Source organism: Chiroxiphia lanceolata, chromosome 17 (genome assembly GCF_009829145.1).
Source record: "Chiroxiphia lanceolata isolate bChiLan1 chromosome 17, bChiLan1.pri, whole genome shotgun sequence".
Taxonomy (NCBI): domain Eukaryota; kingdom Metazoa; phylum Chordata; class Aves; order Passeriformes; family Pipridae; genus Chiroxiphia; species Chiroxiphia lanceolata.
Window position 1 is genome coordinate 6,457,154 of NC_045653.1, and position 18,662 is coordinate 6,475,815.

An 18,662-nucleotide genomic window follows, 5' to 3' on the forward strand; every position below is an offset into this window, starting at 1 on the left:
CATGTTTTTGAAGGGAATGGGAGAGATGGAAGAATTTTGTCTGAGTGCATCTGTCAGGGTGAAGCTCTGTCTGCTTGTTCTGTCAGCTGGGAAGAGAATGATGAATCCCAGTTCCTGGTTCAGAACTCTCTTACCACACATCTCTGCAAGCATTTCAGTTTTTAATCTAATGAAATGTATTTCAATTATATGGATTGTCATCCTAATGTAAAGGAGGCTTGAGAGTAAAGAGGAGGGGGCAAGTATGCAAAGGGAGGTCTTTAACCCCTTACAAAACATTCTTCTTGTGATTTCTCTGTTAACACTGTCTTAGATCTGATAGTTGTGGTTTAGAATTTTAGAATTATGTTGATAAATATACATTATTTGCTAATCTCATATAAGTAAAACCTACATTAATTGAACTAATCATGAAAACACTTCTTTTGCAAGAGCCTGGCAGAAGGAGAGTTATTTAAAAATGAAAAAAAAAAAAAAAAAGAAGAAGAAGACTGGAGCCTGAGATACTTGCAGGTATTTGATGCCTGCTCCTGACTCCTTTCCAAGAGCTGGTGAGGGGGTGTTTGCAGCCTGTCACTTCCTCGGTGTGAATTGGGTGCGAATGTGCCAGACAATTGGAACCATCTGTTGCTCAAGGGTGAGCAACAGGGAGGCTGTTTAGTCATCTGGGATAACAAGGGTGTTTTGGAGCCCCTTTTGGGTGACACAGCAGGTCAAATACCGTGATCTTTAGGTGACATCTCCCTCAGGGGTGCAGGTGTGACTGTGGAGCCTTCCTGCAGGAATTGCTTCTTGGCTAAAGCTGGATCTTGCCAGAAGAACCATTAGCAAAGTGGAGAGCATCTCTGGGCTTCTGAGAGGTGAAGGCAACTTCAGCCCCCAAAGGAAGAGAGGGCAGGTGCTTATTGAGTGTTGTTTTGCCAGACATAAAAATCAGCTGCCACAAGGTTGTGCCCAGGACAGAAGGTATGAAAGCTGGGTTCAAGGGACTCTTGTGCAGGGTACCACTTGTGCCACTGGTCTCAGAGAGAGCCCCAGAGTGCCACATTTTGTCCATCTGTGCCTGGTGCTGAAGGAAGCCTTAGTCTGGAACTCTCTGGGAAGAGCCCAGAGCATATGCATTTTGCTGCAGACATTTGGACCTGGGTCAGGGGTCAGAACAGGGGCTGCCTGGCTGTCACCCTCCAAAGGGAGATGCTTTGATGGCCTCTTGTGCAGCTCAGCAGAAGCCACCGGGAAGCCTTGAGATGCATGTGAAGGCTTTGAGGCTGTGCCCTGTGAAATGCCATTATACAAGAGCTCTCAGGCAGTCAGTGCAGCACAAAATAACTCAGGACCTGCCAAATGGTGTAGCTAGATTTCTCCAAATATAAGTACTCTTTCTTTTTCTCCCCCAGTTCACAGCTAAAACATGAATTGCAAAGGATTTGATGATTGGTGACATTAATGACATAATACTGTTGATTTCAGACGTCACCCAGGGGGTGAAATCATGTGCCCTTTCCTTTGACCAGGCTGTAAGCCAGGGCTTTTGCTCTCCTGGAGGGAGATCCTGGTGTCTGAGGTATGGCAAGAGCAAATCTCATTCCCCATGGCTGGATTTAGAGCTGACACAGTCCTGGGAGAGCTGCAAGGTGGATGTGACACGTACAGTGTGCAAGGCTGGGAGCCTCTGGGTGGGCAGGGGTGAGCTGGAGGTTGGAGTACAGAGACTGGAAAGTCCAGAATGTCTCCAGTGGTACAGAAATGAGAGAAAATGGGTGGTGGATGCTCTGTGCCAGGGCTCATGGAGGGAGATAGGGCAGGAATTGCAGCTCACAGCCCTAGGGAGAATAAAACATGTCAGCTTGGGGGTTGTGATCTTCGGGATGCTGGGAGTGGTGAAGGGAAAAGGTATGAGGCTGAAGTCACAGTAAGAGAAACAGTGATCAGGAGTGTCTGTAGTGCAGGGCAGACAAAGCAAATGCTTTAATCTTGTCCTTCTCTCACTCCCAGAGGGATGAACATACTCCCATGTGGCCTGGAGGAGCCTGACTCAGGCTGCACACAAGGGGCAGCAGTGATGCTGTTTGGGTGGGTTATTTTCCTTTCCCACCCCCTGCAGGAACCTCTTTGTGAATTATTTTATTTAATGTGTTTTTAAAGCTCTGTCCTAAGTCCCTTCATTATCCCACCTCCCTCACTGGGGATGTGGGATGTCCCCCAGCCCAGGGCTGATGGGGTTCACTTGGTGCCTCTGACACTGCTGAAAGTGCTTTTGGCTCCTGAGCCAGCAGAGAGAGGCAATTCCCTGTTTTCTGACCAGTGCAAACCTTTCCTGATCACACCGAGCCCTGTCAGCATCCTCAGGATTCATCATGCTGGAGACAGTGGGATATCCAGCAGTAGGAGTGTGATTTGCCTAATTTTCAGAATGGAGCTTTCCATTAGCAAAAATCCAAGGTAGAAAAATGATTCATTTCTAAAATGTAAGACTACATTCTGCTGACTTTGGTAGTGAGGGTACAGAGCTTCATTAGCACATTCCCTTGCAGGAAATGTAAATGTGCTCAGTCTAAATGTCAAGGTAGTTGCTGTCCTGAATGAAAAAGTCTGGTTCTTTATTTCCTCTTGCATTTGAATCCTTTCTTGGCACCTGAGAAAAATATATTGGAGCTTGGCAGCTGGCAATTTGTGCTTGACCTGTCATGTACTGAGCACGGTGGGAATAGGTTATGACAGATTTATCATATTTAGCAAGGAGTTTGTCGGTGTCTGGTTAGCACTGGGGGATGTGCTCCCATCACAGGATTTCCTGGAAGAGCAAAAAATCCTCTTGCAAAATTAAGCGCAATTAGGAAGTCTCCGTTTTGACACTTCTCAAAATCTTCAACCTGGAGGCTATAAACACCTGAGTTCTAAATTTGGCAGCTCTGCAGAAGGTTTGGAGTGTTCCCCATGGGCTGTTCCTTCCATTATGTCCTTCTGCTTCTGCCCATAAAATGAGTTTTCTGCCATTGGATCTGTCATTTATTTTTATTTTGGAGAAGTGTTGCCCATGAGCTGCTCTTTGTTCCTTCCATTCCCAGTAAGAACACCTTTTTCAGGGGTCTTGCTTGGAAGTGTGATTTTTGGCTGTCAGTTCTCTGCTGCTCGAAGGGGCTGGGCATATAAATTGACTCCAAGAAGAAAGTGCCTTAGGATGAAATACTGGTTGACCCCAGGATACTCTAAAGGAGGGTTTTTTGTTGCTGAAACCTTCAGCACTGATAACTCTTAATAATTCCTGTGTCTTATTTATAAGACAATTGCTGTGGTTTCTTTGTTTAGAGTTACAGCTGGATATGAAACTAGTCCACAGAACCAACAAACCAAAGGAGTGAAGTTGTTGGGTTGCACAGCTCTGCTGAATTATCCCCCTTTCTCTCTCTCCTCAACCCTTACTGTGTAAAAGAATCAGTGAAATATTTTCTGATAATGACTGTTGAAATGAAACTTCCTGATTCCCTTGTTGGGTGTTAACCTTTACATTAAAATTATTTTAAATAGTGAGGAATTCCTCCTCAGTCAAATTTAAGAGCATTGTTTGTGGGTTGGGAGGGTGGAAAGTGCGTGTTACAAATATAAAGCCACCTGGTGTGTATTTACCAAAGCTGTATACAAGGTAACAAATCCGTGTTTATTTATTTGAGGTATGAAAGCTGTTTTTCCAAACAGTATTTGGCAACAGAAATCTTTGTTTACAAGTCCAAATCTTTAAATCTAAACCACTTTCTAATAACTAAAACTGATTTTTTTTGTTTGTTTTAAATGGGCCATTCTAACAAATCCTCAACTTTCCATCAAACAATAATTTAGAGAGCAGCTTTCACCATTCTACAGCTTTGTCCTCCACGATGAAAGCTGTAACAGAACTTGCTCCTCCAAATGGGTGAATCCTTTAGATTTTCATCTTCACCTCTCTTTGCTTCTGCTGCATCAGTGTGGTCTTTCTCATGCCCTTCATGTCAATATTTCTCAGACTGGAGGGAGCTTTGATTCCACCTCTTGGCTAAAATTCTGCTGGGATGGTGTCACACTGAAGCTCATGTGCAGACAGGAGAGGCTGCAGGACGTGGCTGCTTCATATTCCAGGGTCTTCAGGGGGAATGTCTGAGGTGATTCCTGCCAAGGCTGCCTTTCTTTAAGAGCAATCACAGGCCTGTTACACGTGCTGTCTCCCCATTTCTCTCTCCTTTCCATCATGATATAATTCTCTCCTCTCCTTGCCCAGTCAATAATGGATATATCTCTTTTCAAGCTCCTCATTAAAATTCCAAATTGTGCTTTTTCAGGTCACGGAGCTCAACAATGTGAAGAATATATTAAGGATGCCAAAAAGCACAAAGAAACACGCTGTGGGGATTTATTTCAGTGATGACACCTCCAAAACCTTTGCTTGTGAGTCAGGTGGGTGAAATGGTAACACACATCAGAAAACATAAGAACATTAATTGTGGAATTATAAATTATTATATACCTACACACAGATTTTTGGGCATTTATACAGAACTTGAGGCAGATGAGTGGTGCAAGGTGCTGCAGATGGAGTGTCTTGGAACACGGATTAATGACATTAGCCTTGGAGAGCCTGACTTGTTGGCATCTGGAGTAGAGAGGGAGCAGAGTGGTAGGTACATAAATGTTGACCTTTTCACCTTTTAATGGCATTATTTTAACGTTTTGAACTGTACATGTGGATATTAGAAATAAATAGGAACAAATTGCTTTTCCAAGCCCTCCTTCCGGTTTTGTGGGGGTTGGTTTTGTTTGTTTGAGGGGTTATTTTTGACTACTGTTTTTAATTGCTGCCAGAGATAATAATTAAGGTAACTAGAATTATTTTGGAGCAGCACTTTTCTTTCTCAGACAAGTTAGTTGCTCTTGGAGATGGGAACTGTCTTTTGTTGTGTGTTTTCTTGTATGATGTCAGTGATGGAGGCACTTTGGCAGCATTGTAAAGCAAATAATAAATAATAGTAATTGCATGCAAAACCTGAGCCCATGGCTACTTCACTTTCCTATGCAAATAAACTAATTACCTGCACAAGCAATGTATTTATTATTGCACACAATTTTAGTAGTTGTTTGCAAATATCAGGATTGTGCTGGTGCAGTTCTCTTCAGGCTCTGAAAGCACAAATGTTTGAGGGCAGCATTCTGACTGCCCCAAGCCTGGAGTTCATTGAGTACTGGAAGGAACTGAGTCTTTGTTTCTGAATTAGTTGTTCTAAGTGGAAATAAGATCATGTATTAGAGCTGGAAAATAGGAAATTCCTTGAATGACTTGCACATGTAACGGGCAGGGATTTTAGACTAACCTTTTGTTTTTCTCCCAGAGAGATTCAATGTGTATTTGATGCCATCCCCTAATTTAGATGTGCATGGGGAATGTACCTTGCAGATAACATTTGAGAATATCTGTCTTTGGGACATCCAGAATCCCAGAGTTAAACTCGTCTCTTGGCCATTAAGTGCCCTCCGACGCTACGGGCGGGACCCCTCGTGGTTCACCTTTGAAGCAGGGAGGTAGGTCTGGGTTTATTTTATTATTATATATTGCTTTTATTTCCTGATGCTGCTGGGTGGTGCTCTGGACCACTTCTGAAAGGTGTTGACCTTCAGCCAGAGGCCAGTCTGGACCCGCTCCTAAAAAAGTAAAAAAAAAAATTGAAACAAATATAAAACCAAACAAAAACCATCTTAATCCCAGTTGGATGGAAGCAGCTGCCGAATAAATGTGCCTGAGGGTGGGTGTGGGAGAGCTGAGGTATCCCAGGGGATGGCAGGGTGGAGGGGAACAGTGTTGGATGTTACTGTATAGAGTTATACTTAAATAAAGCAGTATATGAGCCAGAGAACTGGATGGACAGATCCGGGAAGAAGAGGTGAACATCATTCCAGAATTTGTACAACGTGGACCTTTGGGCAGAGAGTTATGGGGTCTGTACCAGGAGAAGTGGAGTTTGGTCTTGAGGGCAGTGAGTGCCAAGTTGTTTCCCAAAAGCAAACTAAAGGAGAAGGGACTCCTGTTTTTCACTGATTTTTGTTTGTTTGTTTGTTTGTTTTTCAACAAATGGATTTATAGGAAATGTGAATGCAATTCCGTGTTTTAGAGATGTTCTGTATTGCTCCTGCAGCTCTGTTGTAATGAGCTGAAGACTTTGGCTGGAGCTGGAGCACTGGGGTTATTGAACTCAACCATCAAATAATTCTCAGGGGATATGGATGCTTTATTTTAGATCAGCACATTAAAGAATTACAATAGTAAAAGAGAAACAGATCGTACAATTAACTTATCTGGGCAGAGAAAAGGCATTTGGATTTCCATCCTCCATATTATGCAGGATTTAGCCCTCTTGGGGAGGGGAAGGAATACATTTTCATTTAGCTGATAATGCATCAGGACAATCCAATTGGGACACAGAGGATTTGTATTTATTGTTTCAAGTGGAAGATAAAGCTGTGCAAAACTCATTACTGGCAGTGTTAAAAGTCTGAAGGGGAAAGACAAATTAATCTTACCTGGCACAAATTCTAGATGGTGTCTAAATATAAAAAATCTGGGTCTGGTGTGTGAAGTCTCCAGAGCTTGTGATAGATCAGCAGTGCTGAGCTGAGTCCCCTGGCTGAGGCAACACAAATATGGCCTGAAACAGTGAGATTGGACCAGGGTTGCTAAGAACCAGGGGCAAAGACTTTCAAATAACTTTGTTCCCTATTTCAGCCACCGTTGTTTCTCACTGCCTGTGCAGCAACACTTCTAGAGCAGCACAGGAAAGTTTTGCTTGTTCGTGGTGACCTGTAAACTTCCATCTCACACCTGGATCCCTTCTGCTCTTGCTTTGGCAGGATGTGTGACACAGGAGAAGGACTGTTCATCTTTCAGACCAGGGATGGGGAAGCAATCTATCAGAAGGTTCACTCAGCTGCTTTGGCCATAGCAGAACAACACGAGCGTTTGCTGCAGAGTGTGAAAAATTCCATGGTACGGCTGCTTGTTAGGCCTGGTATTCCAGGCTGGAATATCCAACCACCAATATATGTCTTCAGTGGGATTTTAAGTTTTGATTTAAAGATTCTGATTATTGCTCTTATTAAATTCTGCTTGATTATAAATTCAGGGTAATATGTATAACTGCAATTCATTTTCAAGAATCAAAACAAGAGGGAAACTTTCAGTCCTCGATGTTCGTGTTTGCAAAGCTGTCAATAAGTGTGAATTGATACAGAGATAAATGCACATTCTCATTAGTTTCCTTTGATGAATCAGCATCATGAGTTTGGTTGGAAGCATTTCTCATCAGTCTATTTGCAAAGTGTTGTGGCTCGTGCTCAGTTTTCCATTTGCGAATTGGTGTCTACACTCTGAAGATTTGGGAGGAGTCACATGGTTCACATTAAACCCTGGGGGAGGACTAGGTGTTTGCCTGGTCTCTCAGTGAATATCTATTTTCCACAAGTGCTTTTTGTATCTAAAACTTGGTTTATGACACACGTGGCTGGTAGGAAATACAGAAGTGGAAGATGCAAAACTAACAGAAAAGATAGTGAGGGATCTCCAAAAGCTTTATGTCTAAGGAAGGCAGTTTTGTGGCACTTGCACCTAATGTGTTTCAGGGTCTTATTAACTTCTAATTTAATTTTTTGTTTGCTTATGAAGCCTGTAGAGTGAGAAGGAGAGTTTTGTTTATCTCATTTCTCAATTGGTCTCTGCACTCCAGGACTCACAGGGTGACTCTGGCAACAAAATTAGTATCCTGAAGATAAGAGGTTTTCTGGAATATATAGAATGCACAGAATGAACAACTGTGGAAGAACTTGGCTATAAACAACATCTCTATTCCAAGCAGTAGTAATCTGCAACAAGTCTTTCTTCTTTCCTTTGCTGTAAACATAAGCACTGCTGTTATCCATGTCTAATCCTTTCAGTAATTCTGCTGTCTCAGTTTCAGGGATAAGTTGTAGTAATGAATTATCCCAGTATTAACTGGATGAACCAGCTGGGATGAAATAGAAAATGCCATTATTACTGTGAAGATTTTAGTAAAGATGAGAGTGGATGTTGAGGGGATGGAGAAGGGAACAAACTGTCTTAAGTACTTGGTGTCCTTTTGTTCTTCCACAGTCTTTGCTGGGTTTGGCTTTTGTTTAAAACCAAGAACCTTTTAGTTCTAATTAACAAAAGGAGTTCTAATTCAAAAATATCCAAAACTGTGAGACAGGTTGTTAGATGATATAAGTACTCAACAGTGACTAAATTAAGCAGATTAAAATTAACCTAGGCTAGGTCAGTGTAACTAACTAACATTTGTATCCACCAGGATCAGAAGTGATCAAGTAACCTGTTGAGAGCACAACTTCATTTTCAAGCAGAAGAGATCAGTTCTGAAGCAACAGTGAAGGCAATTTCATATTTGTTGGCTTTGCATTTATGAAATAGCATCTTTAATAGATGATGTCTGATGCTGCACTGTAAAGTTCCCATCTTACAAATGCCCACAGACTGCACAGATGCAGAGCTGCTGTAGATTTCAATAGGTAGCAGCTGCACAACCTCTCAAAGCTTTTTCAGTGAATGACCACAATCCCTAAATCTAATTTTATAGATCCTAGAATGCTAAGTAGGGAATAACAACATATTCCTGATGAACTGAAAGTCTTGTAATTTAGTAGCAGAATACAGTTGTTTCAGAGGAGTCCATGTGCCCCTGAATATGAGTTCCCCAAGTCTGCCGTAGGAATGTTGCCTGGTTCCAAAATACTCACTAAGACTTGGTGGCTTCTCTCGGGTTCAAGATTCTAAATCTGGGATTCAGATTTAAGAGTTTAGACAGAGGGCTGTTATATCAGTGTAGAACTCCTGTGGCTTATTTTGCTGATTACAAAATATTTGTAAAGTACCTCTTTGTTCAAATTGATTGATTTCCCCTGTATTTTTCTTCTGCTTTTGAACACTTCAACAAGGAGTTTATTTCAGAGGCTTGCACTTAATCTTCAGCTTTCTGTATTGTTTCTGTCTCCAAGACTTACTTATTCTGTGTGGATTCTTTGTATTAGTGAAGCTTGAGTTGTTATTTACAGAAAGGGTAAGTAAAAGAAGAAAGTAGGAGATGTAGTGGTGAGAAATGAAGTCTATACTGAATGTCTTCTGTTTGCTCCTGGAATCCTGACCACTGCCATATCACTGGAGTGATTATCCAAGGCTGAGGGGAAGGTTTTACTAAGCTACCTGAGGGTTCCTGCAGCCTGTGCAAGAAAAAGTTAAAAAGAGAGTTGAATATCCCATGCTGACAGAGTGAAATAAAGCTGCCAAGTTCTGCTGAGAACGTGGGCTCTGATGTGTCTGTCACCTCCCTGGCAGTCACTCCTGCACATCCAGTACGTGCTTCAGAGCGTGACTGGAGCTGGCTCTGGCTCCTGAGATGGGAGGTGGGTGCAAAGCAGTTCCTGGGATAGAACCTCACCCTCACACGTGCTGCTGCTGCTTCGTGCCCAGGTCTGAGCACGTGCTCACCAGCCTGGGACACTTCCACAGCTGGGGGTCGCTTGTTTTCCTTCTGGGTGTATCCACAGCTCTCTCCCTTTTCTCTTTTAAAGGCAAGAACGAGCTGGCTTTGCTTAGTGATGCATGAAGCCGTTCTGGTCATTTGGTAACCCATCCCATCCAAATATTTCTTTCCTTTCACTTTTACCTTGCCAGGCAATGGAAAGAAAATACCTCTTCGGGTTATATTTTCGTGAGGATTTGGTTGCCATGAAAACTGATGGGAGCAAGTGCTGTGACTTCACTGCTCTCTCTTCAGGTTGCTTTAAAAAAGACATTACAACCTGACACCTCACTAAGAAATAATAACTGTGAAGCTCCCAGTCTTGGCAGCTCAAGCTCAGTGCTTCATGGAAACGGATTATCAGCCAGTTTCCTGCAGCCTTCCCTGACTCTTCTTCCCTCTTGAAGTGGGCACTTTGCACTTGTTCCATCTGATGTGTCTCTGTCCAGGCTGGAGCCTCTGTTAGCTCTGGCCACTTCCACAGAGATTCAGAATTAACTCAGAGTTAACTCAGAGTTAACTTCTAGAATATTTACCATTAGTGCAAGACAGAGAGCAGCCAAAACAGCAGCAATCTGTCGATGCCCCTTAATGCCTGAAGTTGTTTCTATTACTTGACCAGTCTGTAGTTTTCCTATAATGAAGTTGCAAATGTTTCTTAAACAATTATTGTTCAAATTGATTTTGATCGATTTGCTGGGAAGAAAATCCCCCCCAAAACCGCAGCGAGTGCAATCTTCTCCGAGGGGGAGGTTTCAAGAGGAGGATTTGCCTCAAGTGCTAGTTGTCCTGCAAAACCTTTGAAAATTAGGTTGTTCAGCCTGAGGAAACCAACCAAACCTAACAAATCTTAAATCTTCTTTGTTTTCTTTCCTTTTGGAGCTGTGTTTATGGCTAACCTGAGAGAACACTGGTGTGCAGGGGCTTCTTCTTATTATTTTTTCTTTGTTTGCTTTTGGGGTTTTTTGTTTGTTTGGGGGGGGGTTCTGATTTTGTGTGGTTTTTTGTTTTTTGTTTGTTGTTTTTTTTTTTTTTCCAGTACTTTTTCTTAATTTTTGTAATTTTTAATGCAAGTTTGCCAATTTGTTCAGGTGGGATCCAAGAAAGAGAATACTTAATCTTTCCTCTGTGAGCCCCAGGACTTCTGAGACCCAACACCCTGTGTTTGGTCCAGAGCTGGTGTCACCGTCCAGATGACAAGAAGTCAAGAGGTGGGGCAGCAGCTCCCCAGCTGCTCCAGACAGTGGCTGGGAGCTGCTCCATCCCCTTCCTCCATGGGTTTCTTGTAGCATCCAGAGCTGTGGGGTGGCTTTTGGTTGTCCCTCACAGCTCCTCCCATCTTTGCTGTGTGTGTTTAAGTGTGACCGAGCATCACTTGCTGCCTGTTTTATGTGCAGGGTGCTGTGTTTGAGTCTCTCTGGGGATCCTGATCCCTTGCTCAGCTTCGTTCTCCTCCTCCTCTGAGCAGAAATGGGTGAGGGTGGAGATTTGGTGCCCTCTGGTTATCAGTTTATTAGCTGTGTTAATGATGTGTAGAGCCGCACGTCCCGCCTGGCTCCAGCCTGTGCCCAGACGTGCTCCAGCATGTCAATGCTGGCTGTGGGACCTGCTCCCAGCTCTGGGTGCTCCTGTGGCACAGAGCCAGGGCGTTAGCAACTTATCCCTCCTCGTTGTGTTGCCACAGAGACGCAGTAGGTTAATTGTGGGAATGGAATCAATCACCATTAAAGCCGCCGGTGCTCGCAGGCCGAGGCGGTTTGATGAGACGCTGTGTATTCAGCATGGAACACACTAATTCTTATCTTCAGCTCTGGACTTTTTAACTTCTTCCCCTGCTGATTGAGTTCAGGCCCTTTTCTGGGTCATTATTTAGTCTTTCTCTGGCTGTGTCTGTGGTTTTTTGTCTCCCAAGCCAGCCTGTTGGTTTTTGTACTCCTGCTGACAGCTGAACTATTGCTTGAACTTCCTTAGCTCGCTGTCCAACTCACCAGTAAATGAAACCTCCACAAGAGATACCTGCAGCTGAGAAATGCCATCATCCCTGATTGGTATTCCCTGTACAAGATCCCTGGTTGGTTGTTTCCATGGTGCCAAGGTGTGTGTGTGGTGACACTGCAAAGGAACTGTGATGAACATGGTGTAGGTGGGTCCTGGTGCAGTGACTCACATCCAGCTGATGTGGAGGTGGGTGTTTTCAGAGCAGGACTTGAGCTGGGCTTGATCTGGTTTAGTTTTACCTTCACATCACAGATGTCCACTGCACAGAGAGGAGGTTGAAAGTAGAAGGCACCTCTGAATAACTTGGAAATTGGTCTCTTTGGATATACCCAGCCCTCACCCCTTTTCTGTGCTTGCTTTGCCTGTTTGCTTTTGCTTCAAAATATTTTCTTGTAAAAGGTTCTGTCACCTCTGGTTTTGTGAAACTAAAATGTAAAACTTACTCTTTTGTAAAAAACTGTCTTCATAAATTAGAAAAGTCTAGTTGAGCCTTGGTATGTTTGAATGGTGTTTCCCTGAGCTTTGGGAGGAGAATTTTACCTGTATTCTCAGAGAGTCCACAGATTTTCTGAGTTGGAAGGGCCCCACAAGGATCATCAAGTCCAACTCTTAAGTGAATGGCTCACACAGGGATCGAACCCACAACCTTGGCTTTATTTGCACCAGGCTTTAACTGAGCTTATCCCAGGGTTATTCTGAAGCTTATGATAAAATCCAAATATTTTTATCAGCTTGCACATATATCTTATTGAATTCATGTAAGAATGCCTGGAGGTAGTCAGTTCTCATGTATTTTTGTGTTAAATCCAGTATAAATAACAAGGGGCTGTGATTAGGTAAGAAAATGTAGCTGAAGGCCCTGTATGCAGGGGGAAGTGTGGGATGGGGCTCCCAGCAATGCACTGCAGCCCACGTGCTCTCCTGAGCACCCTTGGATGTGCTGTTCATTCGAGGAATCTTGGGGAAGGATGCAGTTATCCATCTCCTGTTGGACTTCTGTGCCATCCAGCTGGCAAGGTCCTTGGCTGTAGGAGAGGGGAGATGAATAGAAAATGCCTCAAAACGAACGAGAACAACTTGTCCTCACACATGGGACGTATCCAGTCAGGTTCTCAGTGTTCTGGGGCTGTATTTAGCTTTGGGAAGGTGCTTGTGTAGCTGGGAAGACCCTCTGCTGGCTGTGCTGCCAAAGGGGGAACACACCAGCACTGCCCTGCCTTCTGCTGATCCCCAGTTTCTCTTTCAGCTGCTTGGGTTAGGACTCCCCTCGGGGGAAGCAGGGCTTGCCCAGGACCAGGGGAGCACCAAGGTGAGCTGTGGTGTGAAACAGCAGCGTGGCCTCCTAACCCATGCTGTGTTAGAGACTAACCGGTTAGTCCTTGCTGCTGTGGAGACTAACCAGTTGGTCATTGCTGCCGTGCAGGGGGCAGAGGGAGGGAGGGAGTGAGAGGCTGTGCTGGTTGTTTTGTTAGAACTTCTTGCAGGCAGAGGTGGTGCTGTTTCAGACCGTGTCCTTGGTGTCCCTTTGCAGCTGCAGCTGAAGCTGAGCGAGCGTGCCGTGTCCCTCAGTGCCATGGTGCCCCTGCCCCGCAGCGCCTACTGGCACCACATCACCCGGCAGCACAGCACGGGGCAGCTCTACGGCCTGCAAGGTAAGGGGGGGTCAGGGCACAGCTCCTGGCACTGCTGGGGCACTGCCCTGTCTGTCCATCCCACTGCAGGGTGACGTCCAGGCTGAGCCGCTGCCGTCGGGCTGCGGGAGAGAAGGCACGTTCCCTCAGCTCGAGGTCAGGAAGGCTCTGCTGAAGCCTGGGCAGGACAGGACAGGGCAGACAGGGGGTGTAAACCCAAGGGATTGTGCTCAGGGGCTCTGTGATGCTGCTCTGAGCTGGGGCACAAGGCTCAGTGCTGTGGGAAGTCACATTGTGCCCCCCACCCTGTTCCCCTGCAAGTGCTCCCATTTTCCCCTCAAACAGAGAAATACCAACAGCCAGGCTGATGTGAGAGTTTTACATATACAGAGAACTCAGAGAACCTTGTTGGGATGGACAGTTTGGCACAGGGGTTGTCATCAGTAGGTTCTCCTCTTCTTACTTCCCGTTGGAGTGGGATCCTTCATTTGACAGGTTTTCTGACCATTTCTACAGGATGGCCAGTTACCAAATGTGCCCAGTCCTTTCTTCTACCAAACCCTTAGCTGCACCTGATTTTTTGCCAGACTTAAACCCATTTGGCTCCCCTCCCCTTTGGGTGGCTGCATTGTGCTAAGAGCGATGCAGCCATATCCTTTTTGAGGATATGTCCTCTTTGAGGACATATCCTCAAAAATAGCTGGAATAGGGAAAGTAAAAGGAAATGGCCATGACAAGTAATTCTAGAAAACTGGTTTTTGAGCAGCTGCAGTGCTGCCACTGTGCACTGCAGTGTGACCCAGGGGTGGGCACGTGTCTTCTCCAAATCCCCTCCTTGCTGCCAGTCCAAGGGGCAGCACAGTTCAGTCCCCTCATGCCTGAGCACCTCCTGGGTCTGCAGAGAGGGAGGGTTGCTCCCAGTGGTTCCCCTGCTGTCACCAAGGGACATCTAGTGGTTCCTGAGTGCCTGGATGGGGTGGGAGGGACCCCACTGCTCCTGCAGGCAGGAAGGCTGTCAGGGAAGCATCTCTGCCCTCCAAGTGTTTCAGAGAGTGTTTAAAATCTGAACTTCAGTCTCCTGAGAGTGGAAACCACAGCACCTCAAGTGTTTAACTGATGCTTTGTGCTGATTTCCCCAGAGGCACCTGGAGTAGGAGCTGCTGGTGCTCAGACTAAAGTCAGCATTGTGTGGTTCTGTGTGTTTTCAGAATTAAAAACTCCAACCAAAACCCCATTTGTATTTCAAGCACACTCTTCCACTGTCAGCTCCATGGATTTGGCTGAGTTTGTGTTGGTGCAGCAGTTGGTATCAGTGAGTTGTGGGTCAGGATCAGGGTCTTGGAAAAGCCAGAAAACAGGCTAAACCCTTAATAGAACGTAGCAGCCTGGAGTATTGAGTGGAGGGAGCCAGAACCTGCCAGAACTTGTTTCCATAATGGATGGAATAGAGGCTGAGCTGGATTAAACATTTGGATGATAACAGTTTTATAATCATGAAATGGCCTGGATTGGAAGGGACCTTAAAGATAATCTCTTTCCACCCCCTGCCATGGGCAGGGACACCTTCCACTAGCCCAGGTTGCTCAGAGCCCCGTCCAACCTGGCCTTGGACACTTCCAGGGATGGGGCAACCACAGCTTCTCGTGGTGGATTGATGAACTGAAGCAGTTTCCCTTCACCACTGGGCCATTAGAAGGTGAAGCCCAGCTTGGCCATCAGATATGTGTTATTTCTCTGTCATCCCTGACCTTCAGGGCTGGTGTGTGCTGCACCCAGGACCATTCCTGTTGCAAAAATCCCCACAGGTAGACCTGTGCTTAGCAGAAAACCTCAGGAGCTGGCAGGGCTTTCTGGCACGAACATGGAGACAACATTTACCAGCATCAAGCATTCCGAAATCACAGTTTTGAACCTCCTGATTTGGAAAACATTTAGAGTCATGTCCTTTTTTCCGTTTCTTTTTTCCCCTCCTCTCATATTCCAGGAATTTCTCAAGGAATAATGGGTGATAGGTACTTAACTTTATTTTTTTAAATAAATCCAGTGGAGTTTAACACCTCCATGACATGGAATGTCACCATCTGTGATTGAAAATTACAGCCCTGACACATGTAGCCATATTCTAGTCTGGTCCTCTGGCTTTCAGGAAAAAAAACTAAAAAAACCCCCCAAAACCAAAACAACAAACAAACAAAAAACCCCTAAAAGGTGATATTTTTCCTTGTTCCTTTTTTCCAACACTAGAGGGGGCAGGCAGCACGTGGAAAGCCTCAGTTAACCAGAGGAGGGATGAATAAAAAAGCAGCATTTACGTGGCTGTTCAGATTTGTTCAATAAATTAGGGCATGGGAAGATGAGCTGCTGGTGGCAGCCTGTGGCACAGGGGGACAGGGCTGCTCCAGCCCTGTCACACAGGCAGTGTACTGGGCTTGCTGTGCCTTACTGTGAAGCCCTTTATTAAAACAGTAATTCAGAGTTGACACAAGACAAATAGACTGTATGGGCACAAACCACTGGGTTTATATTTAGAAAAATAGCTTTGCTTGCTAAACTGGGAAAAAAGGATCCTTAGGAGAGTCTGTTGTCATGAGAAGGGGGTCAAAGTCTTTGTGGAATAAGTCAGTCAGGCAGCTAATGTTGGAATTAGGAGAGACATTAAAGGCCTCGTGTTGCTCAGCAGTCAGGGCTCCTACTTCAGTGGTATCTAATTAGATCAGGTTCCCAAATTCTGGGCCACCAAGTTGATCAGAGGGATGGGGCACCTCTGCTATGGGGAAAGGCTGAGGGAATTGGGATTGTTCAGCCTACAGAAGAGAAGGCTCTGGGGTGACCTGATTGTGGCCTTCGAGTGCCTGAAGGAGCTACAAGAAAGATGGAGACCTGGAGTGACAGGACAAGGGGGAATGGCTTCACACTGACAGAGGGCAGGGTTAGATGGGATATTGGGAAGCAATTCTTCCCTGTGAGGGGGGAGAGGCCCTGGCACAGGTTGCTCAGAGAAGCTGTGGCTGCCCCATCCCTGGAAGCGTCCAAGGCCAGGTTGGACGGGGCTTGGAGCAACCTGGGATAGTGATTTCTGAATTGGTTTTTGTCCTCTTTTCTAATGTACAGGAAAGATCTACTGCTAATATTGGGAGCAAAAGTGCATTTTTCATTTAAAATGCAAATTCGGAGCTTTAAAAAACTTAATTTGCTTTGTACAAATTTCTGTTCTGAAGGAAATGGTAAAGAAAATCTGAGTGCAGATGTTTCTGAGATGGAGCAGCAGATGAAGCAGGGATAGGTTTAATTAAAATTCTGTGAAGTTCACATAGTCCTGTGTAGAACACTGACTGAGGTGCCTGTGTCTTACTGAGGTTTCTTCTGTTTTTTTCACATCTGACTTGGTGAAGATGTTTCCAGCCCAGTGAAGCTTCATCGCACGGACACTTTTCCAACCTACAGGTCAGACCATCGATAAAAGACTGTAAAGAACTTCATAAACTCTTGTCTCCTGACCAACTGCCCCAGTGGATGACAGTGATGATGATGATGATAAGGATGGAAACGTGGAGAAGTCCAGGATGGATGAAAGGATCTTGCAATACCAAGGATTTTCTAAACTTCGACAAAAGCAGAAACTATTACTGGGGAGAGGAACAAACCCAACAAACCCTGCGGTGTCTCTTTTATATCTTACAGTTGGACAGAGAAGAAATCACTCCCTAAATACTTCCAAATGATTTTGTATGATAGGTATGTTGTAAATATATGAGACTCTCCTGTGGTAGTGTGGTTCCATTTTTGTCTCTTACAGCTGTGTGTTCACTGCTGTGTCCCCCTTGTTTGTGGCAATGCTTATCTTTAGTTATTTACATTATTGTTAACCTAATCCTTGCCCTTTGGAATGGTGGCCAGTTTTAAGCAGCTCTAGGATACAATTTTTCCTGTTTGAAGCCTGATGAAGACTTGATTGATTTCTTTTAAAAGCACCCTCTCTGTCTTCTCTTTCCTGTATTTATTTCCATCTCTGTAAACGTTTAAAATAAAAAAGTCCCACTGAATTTGTGGTACAGTGCTTTTTGTCATCACTGGCAGTATCACAAACAGCTCTTGTGGAGGCATTAGGGCACTAGGAGGAAGGACAGTGGTTTCCTTGATATCCAAAGCCACACAACCACTTGTTGGGATTTCTGGGGAAGCAGAGGAGATTCATCAGGAATCTCACAATGCCAAAAACGTTTTGTGGCAGAAAGATGATTTTTTCAGTTTTGTGACAGCATCCATGTTAGACACTGCTTTCATAGCTTCATCTCAACAGCAAACAGACTTTCAGAAATAGCACATTTGACTGCTGTTGCTGTGCCAAATGGTCAGAATTGGAGAACAGCTGTGGACAGAAAATTGTGATTATCCTAAATGCTAGTGAATGAGCGAGGTGTAGGTAAATCAGCTCGTTAACAAGCTCTGGGTAAGAAGGCCTGATCAGGTTAGATCAGACTGATCATCTCTAACCCCTCATTCCTGCTCACCTAACAAGCTTAAGGACTAAGGGGGAGTATGGGCTCTGCATATTTTTAATTGTTAAAATATTGGATACCAAAAAACCTAATGGTAATTGCATTTATCCAAGCATGTGTGTCAGCAGCTCATTTTTCAGCAGATATCCCAGAAGAGAAGTAAAAGAACGCAGTGGCCAGAGTAGGTTTGTAGAGAATGAACCTCATTTGTTCACGTTTATGGAGAATGAGTTGGCACAGGCTAATTTTCTCAGAGGACAGAGGTAATGGTCTTGGAGTGAAAATAACAAATATCTTGGCTTTTAATATGAATATGAAGTTTTAGAGCAGACTGGGAGGACGTGGCGTTGATCGTGACCCACACGATGACTAAAAGTAGATTTCCAAACTCTGCTTCCACAGTGAGCTGTGCTCAGAGGTGATGTCAGTGTTCCTGCTGGATTAGGGTAACCAGTGTCTGCTCCCAGCTGGGGTTAATGTGGGATGGAGCAGTGGGCAGTGTGCTTATTAAAAATGCAGATCTATAACATGGGAAGGAAAGACACAGGACCACAAGATTAGAATACAGAATTAATTGGGTAAATTCAAAGAAATTCAATAGGGACAAGTGGTTCTAAGCAAGGCTTAACTGACTACCCAAATACCTGATGGGAAGGGGAACAAGAGAGCAGCTCTTTGGAAGGGATATAGGGGCTGTAGCAGTTTGCAAGTGGAACATGAGGCAGCAAGGCTGTGTTGCTGCTAAACAACTAAGTGTCATAAGGGAAGGTGAAAGGGTTTGGCTTTCAAGGCAGCTGATATAATTCTGCTCTGCTTTAGGCTGGCGAGGTCTTGGCTGGAGTCAGGGTGTGCTCAGAGCTGTGCCTGGTCACAGCTGACACCGTGGGATACTCCAGCTCCTGAAGTGCCCTGTGTGCTCTCTCATGTCTTTACCTTCCTCTACTAAACAGAATTCCTCTCCAGGA

The 18,662-nt window shown here is 44.7% G+C and overlaps 1 protein-coding gene across 3 annotated transcripts in view; it reads left to right on the forward strand.

Moving 5' to 3' along the window:
- The window catches only part of DOK5 (docking protein 5), a 43,143-nt gene extending 25,902 nt beyond the window's left edge, over positions 1-17,241 (forward strand). The window contains exons 3-9 of one of the 3 annotated variants that reach the window (XM_032705173.1): positions 4,314-4,428; positions 4,529-4,648; positions 5,358-5,547; positions 6,871-7,006; positions 12,814-12,876; positions 13,099-13,219; positions 16,591-17,241. In XM_032705173.1, the coding sequence (XP_032561064.1) occupies positions 4,314-4,428; positions 4,529-4,648; positions 5,358-5,547; positions 6,871-7,006; positions 12,814-12,876; positions 13,099-13,219; positions 16,591-16,658 (813 nt within the window). In that variant the 3' untranslated portion in view covers positions 16,659-17,241. The remainder of the gene's footprint in view (positions 1-4,313; positions 4,429-4,528; positions 4,649-5,357; positions 5,548-6,870; positions 7,007-12,813; positions 12,877-13,098; positions 13,220-16,590) is intronic. The other 2 variants (XM_032705174.1, XM_032705175.1) reach the window with 2 other exon arrangements.
- The last annotated feature ends 1,421 nt before the right edge of the window (positions 17,242-18,662 follow it).